Source organism: Podarcis muralis, chromosome 11, assembly GCF_964188315.1.
Source record: "Podarcis muralis chromosome 11, rPodMur119.hap1.1, whole genome shotgun sequence".
Taxonomy (NCBI): domain Eukaryota; kingdom Metazoa; phylum Chordata; class Lepidosauria; order Squamata; family Lacertidae; genus Podarcis; species Podarcis muralis.
Genome location: NC_135665.1, coordinates 1,113,573 through 1,133,676, shown reverse-complemented (window position 1 = coordinate 1,133,676; position 20,104 = coordinate 1,113,573). Strand labels below are relative to the sequence as shown.

The 20,104-nt window shown below is 43.6% G+C and overlaps 2 protein-coding genes across 2 annotated transcripts in view; one reads left to right on the top strand and one right to left on the bottom strand.

Moving 5' to 3' along the window:
- The first annotated feature begins 219 nt into the window (after positions 1-219).
- Positions 220-4,451, top strand: TMEM252 (transmembrane protein 252). Its single transcript, XM_028749256.2, has 2 exons — positions 220-820; positions 3,221-4,451. Exons 1-2 carry the CDS (start codon positions 543-545, stop codon positions 3,489-3,491), a joined length of 549 nt encoding a protein of 182 aa, XP_028605089.1. The 5' UTR covers positions 220-542; the 3' UTR covers positions 3,492-4,451.
- A 2,166-nt stretch (positions 4,452-6,617) lies between these two features.
- The window catches only part of PGM5 (phosphoglucomutase 5), a 139,709-nt gene continuing 126,222 nt past the window's right edge, over positions 6,618-20,104 (bottom strand). Inside the window, exon 11 of the mRNA XM_028748181.2 lies at positions 6,618-9,347. Within this exon, the coding sequence (XP_028604014.2) occupies positions 9,258-9,347 (90 nt within the window). The 3' untranslated portion in view covers positions 6,618-9,257. The remainder of the gene's footprint in view (positions 9,348-20,104) is intronic.

Genomic DNA, 20,104 nt, shown 5'->3' with positions numbered 1-20,104 from the left:
GGGTATAGTATGACCTCTGTGTAAGCTCTGCATACAAAGATCAGGATGAATGCTCCATAAGTAGAGTTGTTTAGAGGAGCTCAGTGTCTTCCTATAGCTAAAATGTGACCAAACTGTTAGCAAATTACAACTGTGGAATGAATACTAGCAGGATTATATGCACCCTTTGCTGGTAATATGTGTTAAAAGTTTCCTGCACTTAAGGCACAGATAGGACACTAACAAATTGTTTGGTTTGGCCCAAGGAGTCTTCCACTTCTGTTCCAGTCACTGGCCATTAGCATCCTAGGCAGGAAAGGTTTGTGAGTTTATGCTGGCAGCAGAAGAGTACAGGAAGCATTTATTGTCAGTTCCTGAGCAGTGTTTTGATTATAAATTAATCTCTTGAGATATTACGGCAGCTGCAAATGGTTAATGAGTATCATAATACTACCTGCTTCTTTTCCTTGTCCAAAGGCCAGTTGGGTCCCTGAGCCTATAAAACTCTGACGGAGCGCTGGAGCAGACCTACCCAACACTTGAAACTGAGGCAATCTGCAAAGATGTCCAAGAACATCTTCTCATTTCTCCGCTTGCTTGTGCTCTTGCTGGGCTTTGCCTTCATCTGCCTAGGAGCCTATTGCTTCTCTACAAGTGCCTCTGCTTGCAAGTGCAATAGTTTGCCTATTGCCTACTTCCTATTACCCTTGGGTTTCTTTTTTCTCATCTCTGGGATTTTCTGGAGCACTTATCATGAAGCCAGTAAGCACAAGGGCTTATTCCACAGCCTTATGCATGGAAGTCCCAGACTTCAAGAGACTCAGATTAGTACCATAGACAGGTATGTTCCATGTATTGCATTCCAACGATTGGCCTTTGATTCCTTTCCACTTCTCATGAAATACTTTACAGCACTGCCTTCAGTTTGCTTTGTTAAACTTATCTGGTCCTTGACCTTCCTCTTTCCGTGTTATGTTCAATTATATCATTGAGTAGTTCACTGTTTCTTATTATGTAGCCCATCCTACATGATTGTGTCTTCATCATTTGCACTGGTTCTTGTCCCGACCCACCAATATTTCTTCTTTGGCTTCCCTTTCTATCTAACCCACCTTACACATGCTTTTCCAATGTCACATTTCAAATGTTTCCAGACTAGTTTCCATTCTTCTATTTTTCACATGTCATATATATGTTTCATATGTTTTTATATAAAAATTGTGTTTGAGAGGTAAGCTTTCACCTCCTGCCATCAGGCATTTCTTCTTTAAAAATGTCAATTTTGCCATGTATGTTCTGCTTTCAGTTTTTAGCTTGTATTTACCTTCCTCTGTTATCTGGATTCCTGGTTACTTAATTCTTTTGCATTTACTCAAAACACACACACACACACACACACACACACACACACACACACACACACACTGCAACAAGTAGTTTTCTACTTGCCATTTAAAAATCTTTATTTTATTGTCATTTATTTTTAGGCTGCAAAACTGAATTCTTAAGTATGTTCTGCAGCTTTCCTTCTGTCTCTGCTATTACTGCCATATGCACCAAATTCATTTCCTTCTCATTACTTTGAACCCTGAGTCTGCTGGTGCAGTATTTTATTAATTGTATATCTACAAGTCTTTCCTTCCTATATCTTCCTATATAAGTGTATATAGATGGCAATATGAAGTGACTCCATGGGCTATAGTGTCTGGAATATTTGCCACCACATATAGTGCTCTGTTATGCAAAGGAGTGCTGGTATGTAGGAAGACCAAATCCTGTTCTCTGCACAGACCAAAATCACTGGATGGCTGTGGCTGGGTGGTCTAGCTAGCTAGAGATTGTTATGAGCATTAAAAAGACCCACATTGTGCTCCTTGGGGAAAGGGTAGCATGTGCTCACTTAGTCTCTCTAGATCAGGAACCTGCTGCACTGCATGGAGCTGAGCTCTTTGTTTTAGTGGTGTTCAACAAAGGCTAAAGTTGCTCACTTTTATCTGCTCAAGCTGCTTTTGAGATTTCTGGGTAAGAGTCTCTGCCATTCCTAGAGTGAAGACTGATGCACTTAATTAAGTTGGCCTCCAGCCTGGCAGAGTTTGTTAGTGGGTCATGGATACAAATGTCACTTCCTGTTCTGTTGTGGTAACGGGACCATAAACAATAGGCAAAGCAGAAGCTCTATAAAAAGGACGTGGCACATGCCATGGTCTAGATAACCATGAAGACTGAACACTTCAAAAGAGCTTGCACCCTGCACTGCAAAATAAATCACCCTGCAGAAATAAGCTTGGGCAGAATGTGCATTTTCTGTTCACAAAGAGGGGCAGAAGAAAGGGACATATCAACTGAGCAAATGTAAGGATCACCATTCCTTGGTCGAGCTTTATCACACTGTCATAAGAATATATTATTACTGGACACCCCAATCTTTGCAGTTCATGAGATTCCATGTGTATTGCCACTTAACCAGGGTTTTTGTTTCCTTCTTAAAATTAAGGCACATATTTACTGCCTAAAGTCGTCAACGGAGGGGGTGCAGAACATTACATTTCAAGCTTGAGTCCAGACCAGAGGCCAGCCTGGCTCTCTGGTCTCTCAGTGCAGCTTCTCCCAGTCAACATGCATGGAGTTCTCCCCACTGTCTGCTTCTTATTTCCAGAAATCATTAGACCTGTCACCTTGGGTTTCAAAAGCTGCCTGCAAAAGGCACGTTTTCCTGTGCTGCCTGTAACCCTGGCAATCCCGGTTTCAAAGATTCAAGGATCTTCCCTTGAAAGGCCATCATCACTGTTGTTTCTTCAACAACCCAGCCCCAGAGAGCCATTTCCAGGCTGGCCTCAGGAGGAAGGGAGTTGGGTATATTCAGGAATTTATCAGTTTGCTCAGATTCTAACCCTTTATTGAATCTAGGGGTTTGGGAGGTGGTCCCCCCACAACTGCTAACATATCAGAGCTCTGAAGGCCTACAACACAAAACTTCCCACCCAATTCCTTCCTCCTCAGCCCCCACTCCTCTTCACTTACTTTAGATCCTTTTGGTGCCTGACTGAGGTTCTTGAAAATGGTGGTGAGGGGTCCTATCTGTCTAGATTTTGAGTAGAACAGAGAATGTGGTGAGCAGATATGGGCCGCAGGTGGTTGCAGACTATTCTTTTTATAAACAGTGAATAGAGACGGTCAGGATTTCAAGACAGAACCATTTTAAGCAGTGTGTGGTTTTTTGTCTCGGCTGTTTTTTGTGCAGGCCTGACTTCTACCCACCATCATACGAAGATAGCACTGATCCCGAAAAGCAGACTTTTGCACTGCCCATCTGCCCCCAGGAGCAAGTCAAGGACATGTACAACATACCTCCACCTCTTTACACAGAGAGCAGCCTGGAATTCCTGGAGGAAGCCAGCCCTCAGGAACAGCGGCCACCTACGTATGAAGTCTCCGTGCGGCAGGCTGCAGAACATAACTTGACCACGCGTGAAGAGCCTTGCTGCACATCCGTGTCACAGGCCAGCTGCTGAGGGAACAGCCTGCCAGAGGACGTGAGGCCGAGATAAGCCGTGCCTGCTATTTTGGGAGAGTGGCTGGGGTTAATGCACAGGATGCAAAGTGTAGTCGAAGTGAAGAGAGGCAAGCACTGTTCTATGCAATGGGGTGAAGACAGTAACTGCAGTAACTGACAGAAAGCCTGGGTAAAGTTGCTAAAGTTTTGAAGAATGTTGCTGAGTCCAGTCCAGTATTGCTGGCTAGCTGCAATAACTGGGTATGTTTGTTTACATTGTTGTAGCTTTATTCTGCCTATGCTAGGGTCAGGCCTTGCTGTCATTTCCTATCCTGTAAAGATCAACAACAGTATCAGGAGGAAGTGCCCGTCAGAGGGAGGGGCCTTCTCAAAGGAATGACAAAAGAAACCCCCGGGCAAAGCACTGTTGAATGAGGCATGCACACACACACACACAGAGAGAGAGAGAGAGAGAGAGAGAGAGAGAGAGAGAGAGAGAGAGAGAGAGAGAGATAAGCTCTGCTGCTGCTTTGGGGAAAGGGCATTTGTATGAAGAAGTCAACCAGCAGTTTCCAATTATGCAATTTTCCTGCACCTGTTTATCCAGTGCAACTGCCTCTCAGAAATGGGGGAGGCGGCAGAGGGGCTCCCTAAACAGAGTTGACAGCACATGGATTTAAATGGCCAGTTGGAGAATGAAGGCCATGGACATTTGCACTGTGAGAGAAATTGTATTCATGTACCCTAGGTCCATATGCAGTATTTTAAATCACATTTCTTTTTTTGCATCTCCTGTGGAGTTTTGACATCAACTTAATAGAAAATAATAATTGCTAACTTTGGAGGATGATCAATAATCCACAGTTAGCTTTTGTTATTTTACCATGATGTACTGTTACTGAGGTAACTGGTTTACATAATGTTTAATATTGCATTGCATTTTTGTTTTTCTTACAATAAATTTTGTACTTGAAAACTCTTCAAAGAAAAGTGGCATTTGTTTGTTGCAAACAATAATTTGCTCTGTCTCATGGACAGCCAAAAACCACGAGACAATGATTGAAAAAGTAGTCCAAAATATTTATTTCTGCACGGAAGTTTAAATTTACTATCCAAAGTACGTACACAGTTCCTCTTACACCATTTCCTTATAAGGGACTTAACCCTGTGATTGCTCTAAAGTTACTACAGTGGGAAGCATACCATTTTAGACAAAGGAGCTTCCTTGTGGTCTGCTAGAATTTTATTGCAGGATTAGATTTCATCTCCAGTTACCAACCACATTCCTTCTGAGCATGCTCAGTAAGTTGAAACCTTATATGGTACGATTATTTATAATTCTACTTCATGAGGAAAGGAAGTTTAGCAGAATAAAGAAATTCTGAAAAAGCCCTTTAGTGGAATGTCTTCATAGGCATTCCTGCATCTTCTTTCATCTTACCACTATGTAAGAGTTCCAGCACTTCCAACCCTCTTCCAAAACTACATGCATCAAGGCAAAATGTCCAGGGAACCAATAGCTTGTCAATGTTTCAAAAAATTCCCAAGCAGAATAATGCAGGTAGAATTCTTACTTTGGAGGCTTTCCCTTGAGTTCCAACATCATTATACAAGGTCCCTAGTTCAAGGAGTACAAATTAATAAATAGGTTTGTAAGACTGTAAAAAACTTGACAAAAATAGTCTATGGCTAGCAGCTGATAGACTGTGCAATAATAACCTTAAAAAACCCTGATGTACATGGAAATGCAAACCTAGGGCTCATCCAGGCTTCCTTTTGTGCCGCTTTTCTAGGCACAAGTCCGACCTTTAAAGCTCTGTGTTGGAGTGTTGGTATATTTTGGTCCTGCCACTTTCCCTGGGAAAACCTACGTTTTACCGCTGAATTGGAACAAGCAGCAAACAGCGGTTCTGCTTATAAGAGCAAACCCGTGCCTGGAAGGCATGATGCAAAAGGAAGTTGGATGAGCCTGCAGGGTGTAATACAAAAGGTCCCTGGCTCAGTGGGACAGCAAATGGTTTGGATGCATGAGGCCCAAGTAGCCAGGCAGGAGCTCTGCATCTGTGTGCTCTTAGGTAAAGGTAAAGGTACCCCTGCCCGTACGGGCCAGTCTTGCCAGACTCTAGGGTTGTGCGCTCATCTCACTCTATAGGCTGGGAGCCAGCGCTGTCCGCAGACACTTCCGGGTCACGTGGCCAGCGTGACAAGCTGCATCTGGCGAGCCAGCGCAGCACACGGAAACACCGTTTACCTTCCCGCTAGTAAGCGGTCCCTATTTATCTACTTGCACCCGAAGGTGCTTTCAAACTGCTAGGTTGGCAGGCGCTGGGACCGAACGACGGGAGCGCACCCCGCCGCGGGGATTCGAACCGCCGACCTTTCGACCGGCAAGTCCTAGGCGCTGAGGCTTTAACCCACAGCGCCACCCGGGCCCGTGTGCTCTTAAGCACAGGGCTATTTTTTTAAAGTGCCCCTTTGCCACTTACTATGGGGCTTTAAGTTAGCAGTGTTTTCACAGACTCAGTGTAATAATGCTGGGCTAGAAGGACAACAATCTGCTTCAATAGAAGGCAGTTTGCCATGTTCCTAGATTCGTCTCATAAGTTCCTATAGCAGTGAGCAGTCAGGTTATCCTTGTGACAGCACTGTAAATTAAGAGTGAAAGCAACTTAGTAAACGCAATGCTCCAGAAATCCATGAGCAAATCCCCCAAACCTCTTACACCATATGAACATTTAAATTCATTCTCACACTAGGAAGCAGCTAAAATGTGATATTGAGCAGACCTGTTGTCCATTGCCCAGGCCTGGCGGGTCCAGTAGAAGCTATGGCTTTAGCAGTGAAGCTGCTCAGACTGGGAGCTTATATAGGAGCTGGAGGCTCTACTCCACCTTTCTTGTCTTTTAGCCAGGCCCTGATCCATGTGCTTCACTTTCCTCCTAAGCAACTAAGCTAGGCACGGTGATGGCTCTGAAGTTCCTGTCTGGCTCACTATCCCCTCTGCTCCTGCGGCACTTGGGAGATGGATGTGTGTGTCTGAGTCAATATATAGAGGGCCATTGTTACAGCACAGCAAATAAACAACTTGCTACAGAATGATGAGCTATGGATGTACAGGTACTATATAGACAGGAACCATAACACGTTTTTAGATTTACAAAAAAAGATGTTTAATAAGACTGCAATAAAACACTGTGCTTTTAGAAGTGAGAAAACAATCAGTGCTTCATTTACTTAGGCACAGCTAAAAAAAACCTGTGCTGCATTAGGCCAAGCTGTGTCTTATTATCAGCAATTTCATGCAAGGCAAAAATATGGCATTTCACTTTATTCAATGTCATAGTAAGTTTTGACAAATATCAGTATAAACCAAATCCCTTTCTGAAAGCACAAGATCACTCAGATTGCACTAAAAAGGAACATTTGGCAATTGCAATTAATGTTACTAGGCTATTAAAATATCACAAAGTCATCTCAACAAATGACAAGCAAAGAAAAGCATTCAAAGGAGTCACATGCACAAATAGTTCTTATCATTTCAGTGTCGTGTGCCATGGCTGGAGCCTTCATGTTCTTCCGTAGCCACAAGAACCATTTGGTGTATCCAAACATTCTTTCCTCTGTTGCATCTGTTCCATGATATGTCATGCTATGACCCTCTGATAAAGCATGTGGTCCGCTTTCAGACAGCTAAGTGAATTAGAGAAGTGCCTGAACTAAGTTCCGGAGAGTTCTTGCTGAAAAAGCCCAGCTTAGAACTATGCATCACTTCCTTCATTTCATTTTGTGCTGGCATTTAAGGGAATCACATAAGCATGAAACATGAGGATGTTGTACCAGGACTTCGCTAATGTATCTTATCTGCCCAGAATTGTTCTTCCCCTAATCTCAGAGGATTAACCCCACCATATTTCCAATATCTGAGGGCATATGACCCCTTTAAAAAGTTAGTTTTCGCAAGTTCAAAACAGTATGTTGGAAAAGTCTCTGAGTGTTCAGCTATTATGCACTTCTATAACCAGAGTACAGTGGTACCTCAGGTAACAAACACTTTGGGTTACAGACTCGGCTAACCCGGAAGTAGTACCTCGGGTTAAGAACTTTGCCTCAGCATGAGAATAGAAATCGTGCGCCACTGGTGTGGTGGTGGTGAGAGGCCCAATTAGCTAAAGTGGTACCTCAGGTTAAGAATGGTTTCAGGTTAAGAATGGACCTCCGGAACGAATTAAGTTTGTAACCAGAGGTACCACTGTAATGCCAATTTAGTCCCAGAACTCTGTTAAATCAGCATGTGATAACTGAACACTCCAGGCAGAGACAGTCTTTTGAATGTGCAGCATGGCTTTTTAAAGGGATCCCATGACTCTTCCAGCGTAGTAAAGTCAAACTCTGCCAATTACTCAAACGCAAAGAAGTGGAACACAAATTCATCTTGGGAGACAGTATCCGAATATTTTGAATCCAATTTATAACAGGTCATTTATTTAAAAGTGGGGGGGGGGGGAGCGTGCCAGCAGTCTTTTCAAAATGTGTAAAATCTAATGACAGACAAGGGTCTCTGCCAAGACAGCTGCAGTGGCTAAATACTAAAGAAGGAGGCCTCCTTCAGGATTGTTTAGTAACCGTAACATAGTTGGTATATCCTTTGAAAGAAGGGAGGTTGGGAAGGGGGCTGGGTGGGAAAGGGGAACTTTCATTCATCAAAGAGTTGGCTGGATGTCTATTTTCTTCCTTCACATTTTAAATTCAAAAGTCTCAATTGCACAAACTGTGCATGAGTATAGTAGATGCCAGGTTTCAAATAGTGTATAAAACAGTGCTTGTTATTCATGATAAATCAGGGAAATAAAGTACAGTGGTACCTCGGGTTACATACGCTTCAGGTTACATACGCTTCAGGTTACAGACTCCGCTAACCCAGAAATAATACCTCGGGTTAAGAACTTTGCTTCAGGATGAGAACAGAAATCGTGTGGTGGCGGCAGCAGCGGGAGGCCCCATTAGCTAAAGTGGTGCTTCAGGTTAAGAACAGTTTCAGGTTAAGAACAGACCTCCGGAATGAATTAAGTACATAACCAGAGGTACCACTGTATCTGCTTAAAGCTGCAATACTATGCATACTTACACAGCCCTAAGGATACATGCAGAGGGTTGGGCTACACATGCCAGTAAGGATTAGAACAGCCCATGTGCAGCTCCTGCATATATGGCATTGCTTTCACCCATTCATTGACACACTGCTTTGTGTGGTGCATCTTGGGCACTGAAAGTCACCTCTCAGCAGCTGAGTCTTCCAGTCAGCTGCAGTGACCGACAGCCTTGTTTCTAGTTCAAAATAGTGAACTGCCCCTTCCCAAACTGTGTTTGGAAAACAACTCCTTTTGCTTCTGAGCCTTTTCAAAGCATGACAGAACATTTCCATACTTACCATGAGTACTTTCTTTTTGAATTAAAGCTGAGGATTCTCAAAAGCCTAGATTGCAGAGTATGCAGCCTGCTCCTGCTTTGCAAATGCAGAGCACGAGATTTTTCAATTTTGCAATAACTGAGTCTTAATATAAAATGAACTTTTCTCTTTGGTTATTTATGTGTACAATAAGATGCTGAAGCCATAGCACAGAAGCAAATGCACTGCTGTCTTAGTGATCAGCACTGAATTTTGCTCCCTCCCACCTCCCTCAAACCCTTCATATAATATAAGGCAAAAAAATGAATATGATTTGACAAGTCTTCTTTCTCCCTTCCCCTCTCAATTTTGGCCCGGGGTTAGCGATCTTTCCTTGGTTCAGGTGATGACGGTAGGACCCTTACGACCTGTCCTCTCATGAATCTGGGATATTTTCAGCGCAATTGCTATGAGAGGACTCAGTACAGCCTAAAGAAAAAAAGAAAAAAGAAAAATGGCTTAAAGGAAGACATAATAATGAATTTACACTTTTAAAAAGCCTTTCTGTTAATATATTTTTAAATCAGTGGTGGCTCATATGCTAACACTGCAATCCAAATCCTCATTGTAATGCAATGGTGTGTGTGAGTTGGGCTTCCACCCACACTGTTGCTCGCCACCGGAGGATTTTTCTGTTCCACTAGGGTGCTCTGGGTGGACTGAGCTAGCCTGGGATCTGCAGATGCAGAGCCAGCCTCCCTACCATCCTGTGACAGCATCAGGTCTGATTTGGGCTGATTGCTACTCTAGCTGCAGGCTGGCACAGCAAGTGCTTGCAGTTTCCAAGTCAGCCAGCAGGGCTGTGCATACAACATGGGCCTATCAGTTTGGATTACAGCATAAAAGAGCAGGAAGTTCATGGACATACAAAGTGTGTTTACATAAAATTACAGTAACACACAGCTCCACAAGGGCAGACGTGCATTTGTAATGCCAAATATTACAAATTTCCCCTACCAGATAAAGAGTCCATTTACTCCAACACACTTGCAAGTTACCTAGGATTCAATCCTATATCCGCATAGGATTGTTGGTGAAAAGCAAATGCATTTCCTTCTCTTGAGTTTGTCGTTAATGTATGCATTACTTTAAACCACATGAGGGCACTGTTTGCCTAGCAATCTAGCCAGTACTTGCGTGGAAAGCATGGCCTCCATGGGGCTGTCCCTGAATAAATTTGGCCCAACTCATTGCCGCAGACATGCCCTAGACTTGGTGTTTACCTCTACTGATGTTGGTGATCTGACATTAACTAAAAGTGAAACAAAAGAAGTGCCATGGTCAGATCACTTCCTGGTGCAACTGGACTTCTCCGTGACCCTTCCCCTCTGCAGGGAGGTGGGACCGATTCGCACGGTCTGCCCCCGCTACTTAATGGATCCAATTGGCTTCCAGAGAGTGGTAGGGGATGTTTTATCCCAAGTTGATGGCCTTTCAGCTGATTCCCTGGTGGCCCACTGGAATGCAGAGTTAACCAGGGCTATTGACTGTCTGGCTCCGAAGCGCCCTCTCCGATTACATGGAGCCCAGACAGCCCCGTGGTTTCCCCCGGAGCTGAGGGCGATGAAACAATCGTTGAGACGGCTAGAGCGCCGGTGGCGGAAAACTCATTCTGAATCAGACCAGACACAGGCTAGAGCTCAACGTCGAGCCTACCAAGTGGCAATGGCGACGGCAAAGAGGGCCTTATTCGCCGCCTCTATTGCATCTGCAGCAAACAGCAGCAGGAGACTTTTTCAGGTGGCCCGCAATCTATTCGAACCACCTGCACCACCAGGGCCTGGTAGGGAGCCCAAGATCTCCTGCAATGCTTTTGCAAAGTTTTTTGCAGATAAAGTCAATCAGATTCAGAAGGGGGTAGACTCCACCATGGGAGCAGGGCCAGGGCAGGAGAGTGCTAGAGTTCTGTCTAGTCTTGTTACATGGGATCAATTCCAATCTGTTACCTCCGAGGATGTGGACAGGCTGCTTGGACAAGTGAAACCGACCACCTGTCTCATTGAGCCCATCCTGGTTGATAAAAGCGAGCCGGGAAGGGCTGGGCGATGGGCTCTGCGGGGTGGTGAATGCTTCCCTCTGTGAGGGAGCCTTCCCAGACCCGCTGAAAGAGGCGGTCATTAAACCGCTTCTTAAAAAAAAATCTTTGGACAAGATGCCTATTTTCTCCCTCCCTCCCACTCATCTTAAAAATAGGTCCTCCATGAATAAAGCCTCTGAACTCCAGAAACTGTAAGTAATTATTCTAGTCTAATTCACTTAAGATGCAAGGTCTGCTGAAAAGGATCACACTGCTAAGAGTGTTTCAGCAATTCCAATCCATGTAATTTAGCAATCTAAAGTGTTCCGCCTTTCTCTGGCTTGTGCTCAAAGTGTAGATACAGATCTGAGCTACCAGGGTTTTTGTAATTCATGTTAAAATCAGAAAAGGATTTTCAGTAGCAAAAAGCCAATGAGAGCAGGTGTATGGCACCACATATACAGCCTGAACTACAGCTAGCTACATTATTTGTTTGGGCTCTATTTGTGACCCAGAATGCTCTCTATGTTTTGTTCTGCCAGAAACACCGCTCTTGTGTATAATATAGGAGAAGGCTTGGATATCATATCAAAATGCCAAGTTGGCCCCAGATGAACAGCAAGCTGGGATGTAACTTGAGGACACAAATGTGGGAGGTGCGAAAAAGGCAGGCAGTCCTTCTGCGATGTCAATTATGCTAGCAAGAAATTGCATGGAATCAAGTTGAGGATATCATGCCAGCAACACCCCACTGGTTTGCTTTTCAAAGGTTTTGTGCAATTGGGCAGGGTCCCTCCACTACCAACAACACATACCACTTTATCTGCCAAGTACTTTTATGATCAACATGCAGAACACAGGCTTGTAAAACAACTAACCATATTTTGTCCTCCGGGAGGAAAAGGATTCAATTTTTTTTGAATAGTAGAACAAATTGTGGGAATTCTCCCATGCAAATACACAAACTATATGGTCTCCAGGGATGATTAAATGGAAAACAACAACAACAGTAATCTCCAAGCATTGCCATTGCCAGTTTTTGAATTCCTACATTTGCAAGCTCTACTGGGGATGAGAAGACTTTATAGCATGAGCCAGTTATGATTACTTGAAGTACCATCTGCAAGACATTAAGTGTTTGTCTCCTCTCCTTTGATATCGCTCTTTCTCACAAAATCCAACAGTAATACACCCAAAAGAGCAACCCTATTAATTCAATGCCACAATTATGATAGGATTTCATGTGGAGCTGGGATCTGCTGCCAGCCAGCTGAACTTTGTATGTGGACTATTAGCCTTAGAGTTCTCTCTTAGTTAAGTAGAAAAGAAACACAGCTGCAGCTGTATAATATTGGCCAGAGACACTCCATCTTGTCACAAATCAGAAGCGGGCAGGTTACACACCGGCCTACACACAACTGTGAAGAATATCATGAAAAGTGGAAGTGTATTAAAAGAACTGGCAGATGTGATTTCAGAACCACTGGCAGTCATCTTTGAGAATTCCTGGAGAACAGGCGAAGTCCCGGCAGACTGGAGGAGGGCAAATGTTGTCCCTATTTTCAAAAAGGGGAAAAGAGAGGACCCAAATAATTATCGCCCAGTCAGTCTGACATCAATACCAGGGAAGATTCTGGAGCAGATCATTAAGCAAACAGTCTGTGAGCACCTAGAAAGGAATGCTGTGATCACCAATAGTCAGCACGGATTTCTGAAAAATAAGTCATGTCAGACTAACCTGATCTCGTTTTTTGACAGAATTACAAGCCTGGTAGATGAAGGGGACGCAGTGGATGTAGCCTACCTTGATTTCAGCAAGGCATTTGACAAGGTGCCCCATGATATCCTTGTAAAGAAGCTGGTAAAATGCGGTCTTGACTATGCTACCACTCAGTGGATTTGTAACTGGCTGACTGACCGAACCCAAAGGGTGCTCATCAATGGTTCCTCTTCATCCTGGAGAAGAGTGACTAGTGGGGTGCCACAGGGTTCTGTCTTGGGCCCGGTCTTATTCAACATCTTTATCAACGACTTGGATGATGGACTCAAGGGCATCCTGATCAAATTTGCAGATGACACCAAACTGGGAGGGGTGGCTAACACCCCAGAGGACAGGATCACACTTCAAAACGACCTTGACAGATTAGAGAACTGGGCCAAAACAAACAAGATGAACTTTAACAGGGAGAAATGTAAAGTATTGCACTTGGGCAAAAAAAATGAGAGGCACAAATACAAGATGGTGGACACCTGGCTTGAGAGCAGTACATGTGAAAAGGATCTAGGAGTCTTGGTTGACCACAAACTTGACATGAGCCAACAGTGTGACACGGCAGCTAAAAAAGCCAATGCAATTCTGGGCTGCATCAATAGGAGTATAGCATCTAGATCAAGGGAAGTAATAGTGCCACTGTATTCTGCTCTGGTCAGACCTCACCTGGAGTACTGTGTCCAGTTCTGGGCACCACAGTTCAAGAAGGACACTGACAAACTGGAACGTGTCCAGAGGAGGGCAACCAAAATGGTCAAAGGCCTGGAAACGATGCCTTATGAGGAACGGCTAAGGGAGCTAGGCATGTTTAGCCTGGAGAAGAGGAGGTTAAGGGGTGATATGATAGCCATGTTCAAATATGTAAAAGGATGTCATATAGAGGAGGGAGAAAGGTTGTTTTCTGCTGCTCCAGAGAAGCGGACACGGAGCAATGGATCCAAACTACAAGAAAGAAGATTCCACCTAAACATTAGGAAGAACTTCCTAACAGTAAGAGCTGTTCGACAGTGGAATTTGCTGCCTATGATTCTATGATTCTATGCTACAGTAAGTTTATATTTTAATTTATGGTGTTTTATGTGGCAATTGCTTCAGGGTCGTTTGTTCATAAATGAAAGGACTCATAACTGAAATGAACTTCAAAAGAAATACATGGCTAAAGTGTTTCAAGTATCAATTTCATATGGCACTGACTTATGGCTCCTTATGGCAGCTTTCAAAACCTTGATCCCTTAGAATCATAGAATTGGAATAGACCACAAGGGTCATCGAGTCCAACCCCCTGCCAAGCAGGAAACACCATCAGAGCACTCCTGACATATGGTTGTCAAGCCTCTGCTTAAAGACCTCCAAAGAAGGAGACTCCACCACACTCCTTGGCAGCAAATTCCACAGTTGAACAGCTCTTACTGTCAGGAAGTACTTCCTAATGATCTGCTCCAGAATCTTCCCTGGTATTGATGTCAGACTGACTGGGCGATAATTATTTGGGTCCTCTCTTTTCCCCTTTTTGAAAATAGGGACAACATTTGCCCTCCTCCAGTCTGCCGGGACTTCACCTGTTCTCCAGGAATTCTCAAAGATGACTACCAGTGGTTCTGAGATCACATCTGCCAGTTCTTTTAATACTCTTGGATGCAGTTCATCTGGCCCTGGAGACTTGAATACATCTAAACTAGCCAAGTATTCTTGCACTATCTCCTTAGTTATTCTGGGCTGTATTTCCTCTGCAGAATCATTTGCTCCAAATTCTTCAGGTCGGGCATTGTTTTCTTTATCGGAGAAGACTGAGGCAAAGAAGGCATTGAGGAGTTCAGCCCTTTCTGTGTCCCCTGTTTGCATTTCACTATCTTCTCCTCTGAGTGACCCCACTGTTTCTTTGTTCTTCCTTTTGCTACGGACATACCCATAAAAGCCTTTTTTGTTGCTTTTAACCTCTCTAGCAAGCCTGAGTTCATTCTGTGCTTTAGCTTTTCTGACTTTGTGTCTACATCTGCTGGCTATTTGTTTGAATTCCTCTTTGGTGGTTTCCCCCCTTTTCCATTTTTTGTACACATCCTTTTTTAATCTTAACTCAGTTAAAAGTTCTTTAGATAGCCACCCTGGCTTCTTTAGGCACCTTCCATGTTTCCGTCTCATTGGTATTGCCTGAAGTTGTGCTTTTACTATCTCCCTCTTAACAAACTCCCAGCCATCATGAACTCCCTTTCCTTTGAGTATTACTGTCCATGGGATCTCACCCAGCACTTCCCTAAGTTTTATGAAGTCGGCTTTCTTAAAGTCAAGAAATTGAGTCCTAGTATGCTTGGCTGCTCCTTTCCTCTGTATAGTAAACTTCAGAAGAGCATGATCACTCGCGCCTAATGATCCTTCCACTTCTACCCCACTAACCAGGTCCTCAACATTGGTTAGGACGAGATCAAAAATGGCTGTTCCTCTTGTTGCTTCTCCCACTTTCTGGACAATGAAGTTGTCTGCAAGGCCAGTGAGGAATCTGTTTGACCTTATGCTCTTGGCTGAGTTTGACATCCAACAAATATCCGGGTAATTGAAGTCCCCCATTACTACTATCTCTCTTCCTTTTGCATGCTTGGCCATCTGTTCCAGGAAGGCATCATCTATGTCCTCCGTTTGGCTTGGGGATCTATAGTAAACTCCCACAATGAGGTCTCTGTTATTCTTCTCTCCCTTAATTTTGACCCAAATGCTCTCACTTTGGCTTTGAGGTTCTAAATCTTGGATCTCTTCACAGGTATACACATCCCTGACATATAACGCCACTCCTCCTCCTTTCTTTTCTGGTCTGTTTCTCTGAAATAGGTTGTATCCCTCCATTATTACATTCCAATCGTGGGACTTCTCCCACCAGGTTTCAGTGATGCCTATTATGTCATATTTACAGTTACAGATAGGTAGCCGTGTTGGTCTACCATAGTCAAAACAAAAAAAATTCCTTCCAGTAGCACCTTAAAGACCAACTAAGTTAGTTCTTGGTATGAGCTTTCGTGTGCATGCACACTTTTCAGAACAAACTTAGTTGGTCTTTAAGGTGCTACTGAAAGGAATTTTTTTTGTTATGTCATATTTAGTTTGCTGTACCAAGAGCTCAAGCTCATCTTGTTTATTTCCCATGCTTTGCGCATTAGTGTACAGACATTGAAGTCCATTAATCATTCCCCCGTGTCTCTTATTTAAGGATTTTTTCCTCCCACCACTAGATCTGCGTGCTGTTTGCTCCATTTGGTCTATGACATTTGGATGATCATCTTCATCAATTGATAGACTCCTACCTTAAGAAGCACTGTCTCCCTCCCCCACATTAGTCAGTTTAAAGCCCTCCTGATGAGGTTTCTGAGATTTTTGGCAAAAACATTCCTCCCAACCGTTGTGAGGTGCAGCCCATCGCTTGCCAGAAGTCCATCTTCAAGAAACTGCAGTCCGTGATCTAAGAATCCAAACCGTTCCTGTTTACACCATTTGCGAAGCCAGTTGTTCACTTCCACTATTTTTCCCTCTCTCCCTGGGCCACGTCGTTCAACTGGGAGGACAGATGAGATGACAATTTGTGTATTTAATTGCTTCAATTTCCTGCCCAGAGCCTCGTAGTCTCTTTTGATCTTCTGGAGGCTATTGCTTGCAGTGTCATTGGTTCCCACATGAACCAAGAGGAAGGGGTATTTGTCAGTGGGTTTTATGATTCCTTGCAGTCGTTCAGTTACATCTTGGATCTTAGCCCCGGGGAGACAGCACACCTCCCGAGACATCTTGTCAGGCCCACAGATCACTGCTTCTGTTCCCCTCAGTAGGGAATCCCCTATCACCACTACACGCCTCCTCTTAGGTTTGGTCGGGGTTCTTCCGTGAGCTGTCCGTTCCAAGGTCGCCTGCACATTCCCTGAGGACTGACTTTGCTGCTCGTCTTCATATACCTGATCGACTGTAATGAGGGAGAGATCCTCAAATGGAGTCTGTTCTTCGTCTTCCATGCTAGGGGAGAGGAATTCAAAGCGATTGTGTATTTCTAAACAATCAGAGCGAACCCTGGGTCTCCTACTTCTTTGAGTCACGTTTCTCCATATATCTGGCACCTTAGAAACCTTTCAAACCAAGTTTTATCGTTCCCTACTAGAGATCCTTTCTTACATGTCTAGTATAGCTGTCCGCTTGGAGGTTGGTCAAATATCTGTTAGTGCTCGTATATGAATCCTGAAGATCCATTACTGGATAAAACTCTTCTTTCCTGTCAGGCTGGCATCCTTAACCCTATCAATCACTATAAATCAAAATGGAAAACTACATTCTATGAAAAGCTAAAAGGCTTGGGGTTTTCATCCCAGGCACAGGTTACGAGAAAGCCAGAGCAACAATTCGCCAATGAATCTGGGATGTAGAATTTCAGTGTCATATGAGTGAAATGAATAAGCACTCAGCAATCAAAGACAATGGTTTTGCCCCAGAAATTTATCTGTCAAAATTACAAATATCTAAATATAGACGGTCGTTCACCCTCACTAGATTCAACATGCTGCCATCTGCCTTATTGCAGGGGAGATATGTGGGTAAATCATATGCGGAGCGAGTCTGCCCCTGTGGCCTGATAGAGGTGGAAACCATATCTCATGTCTTGCTATGATGTCAATTTTATGAGGATATTCGCTTGGTCTTTCTGTTATGCAAAAGATTCCAAGTGGGTCTGAACCTCAATGCTTAAAATCCCTCATAGAGGATAGGGACCCAGAGAGCATGCTAAGGGTGGCCGAATTTTGCGCAGCTGCCATCAAACTCAGGGAAGAAGCTGTGCTATTACAAAGACTAAGGCCTCAGATACAAACTCTAGATAATATTTTAGATTAAGACCTAAACCACATTTCTAATGGCTGTCATATTCGTATTGTTTATTGTCATAAAGGTAAAGGGACCCCTGACCATTAGGTCCAGTTGTGGCCGACTCTGGGGTTGCGGCGCTCATCTCGCTTTATTGGCTGAGGGAGTCCAGCTTCCGGGTCATGTGGCCAGCATGACTAAGCCACCTCTGGCGAACCAGAGCAGCACACGGAAACGCCGTTTACCTTCCCGCCGGAGCGGTACCTATTTATCTACTTGCACTTTGATGTGCTTTCAAACTGCTAGGTTAGCAGGAGCAGGGACCGAGCAACGGGAGCTCACCCAGTCGCGGGGATTCGAACCGCGACCTTCTGATCAGCAAGTCCTAGGCTCTGTGGTTTAACCCACAGCACCACCCGCGTCCTTGTTTATTGTCCTATTTGGTTGTTAATTCAAACTTAATTCTATTGTGTTTTATGTTCGCTTAGTACAGTATGTGAATCTGGTCTGGGACTGTAATAAATTTCATTCATTCATTCATATGGCTCACGTCATAGAAAGATGGAGGACAGGTTGTTTTCATTTATAAATGCCATTCTTAATCTGAATGGATTAGCTTCAAGTGAAACAACCCTAAATCAGACCTTGGAAAAATCTTGATAGACGCTGAGCTCCAAAAAAATACAACGCTTTGTCTTTTGGCTTAACTTGCTTCCTTAGGCACTGTGGTCTTTGTAATGTGAGAACTAAAACACTTGGGACTAACAAACGCCTATGCAGCTCTCTCAAATATATCAGGGGCCCCATAAAATCCCAAGAAGGGGTGAATATCTGGTGGGCATTTGGACCCAAAGGATCAGCAATGCCGTCTTAACTATGTACTCCTTGGGAGGGAAATCATAGGGAGAGATTGCTTGCTGTGTAAATATTGTTGCATATGGAATGTAAAGAGACACCACATTCCAGGGCGGGTAGCAGTTTAAAATTGGGGTGCTCAGCTGCAAGTAGAACCCTTGCAAATGAATGCCTTGGGCAGCCCATTCAGGCAGCAAACTTACAGGCTTCAGGATGTCTAGCCAGGCACCATAAGGAATGCTGTGGGAAAGCTAGTATGTTTCTATAGCACTGACATTTTATTAAAGAAAATCCTCTTAGTCTATTAATTGTATACATTCTAGTTTATTACATTTGTAGAAATGTGCTTATATTAAAAAAACAACGGTTCTAAACAGAATATCATACGTTGTTTTTAGATTCACACACACACACACACACGTACTGCAGAAGACGCCATCTTGCTTCCAGTGTGGGAGAGAAGGGACTGCAGAAGTGGTCGCCTTTCTTTCTCCCCTCTTGCTTTTCATCAAAGATGACACAAACTGCCACAGTTCTTCCAACCTTTTGTAAAAAATGTTTTTAATAAAAAACCCAAACCCACTACCTGATTACCATATTGGCCTGACTATAAAAGTCAAGGGGGGGGGGGAGAAAAAAAGACAATACCCAATATAAGCCGCTCCCTTCCTTGCTCTCTCCCTTCCCGGCCTTGGGGGAGGACGGGGGACTATGCGTGGGGGGGGGGGCGTCGTCGCTTTGCCACGCTCCTAGCACTGTTTGCCCCATGCTCCTGGCTACATACTGGATTTTTGTAAGGTCGCGAATATAAGCCTCACTTTAACTTTTCACAGATGGAATTTGGAAAAAAAGTGTGGCTTATATTTGGGCCAATACGGTAATTGTGGGTAATTAAATAACTGACTAAACAAAGTCCAAATCTTTAGTAAGGTAGCAACATATCCAAACAAAGTGTTTCTGGGGAAACAACTTTTATCAACACATGCTCTGTTGGTTTTACTGGACGGTGCATCTATTTAGACCATGAATATATTTTACAGTTTGTAAATTAATACTGAAAAAGTCCAAGTACAATAATATACAGCTAAAAATAGTTCAGATAGAGATTCAAAGATACATGCTAATCATTTTATTATTCTGTTCTCCTTTACATCAAGATCAAATCAGGCCCAGTGTGACACAACTAAATTTAGCATAGTCATGGTTTGGCTTGATAAAGACATATAATGAAATTATGACAGTGCATTCAAGTCCAAGGTCCTGTTCATACCTCAATTGTGGCTAGTAAATGACCCTAGGACATGGAGGGGCTCAGTCTCCGCTATTTAGCAGGCTCCAGACTTGTAGCTTTCAATCCATTATAAAGAGACCTTTCAAACTTACATATAGAATCATGACCAAAATCTAGCACAGAATGAGATACAGTCATGAACAGAGTTCAGTGGTGTTAATGATGCTTGTGCTGGACTATAGCCTAGGACTTCAGATTTGCTGAAAAATGAGCAAGAGACTTATTTTCAAAGTAACACAAAAATTATTGAAAAGCAACGAAACTACTCAATTAACAGAGGTTCTACCCCCCCCCCCCCAAGGAGAAACCTGCCCCCCCAATGTCCTCTTTTGGGGGGTATATTTCTCCAAAGAAGCTCAACAAACGGGGGTGGGGGTGGGGTGTGTTGATCTCTTTAGAAAAGCTCAACGTTTTGGCTGCTCCCCCAA

Bases quoted from the DNA above. Each gene is read 5' to 3' on its own strand.
- TMEM252 (XM_028749256.2), top strand. From the start codon at position 543: ATGTCCAAGAACATCTTCTCATTTCTCCGCTTGCTTGTGCTCTTGCTG. The intron at 821-3,220 runs GTATGTTCCATG...TTTTTTGTGCAG, and splicing joins CAGATTAGTACCATAGACAG to GCCTGACTTCTACCCACCAT.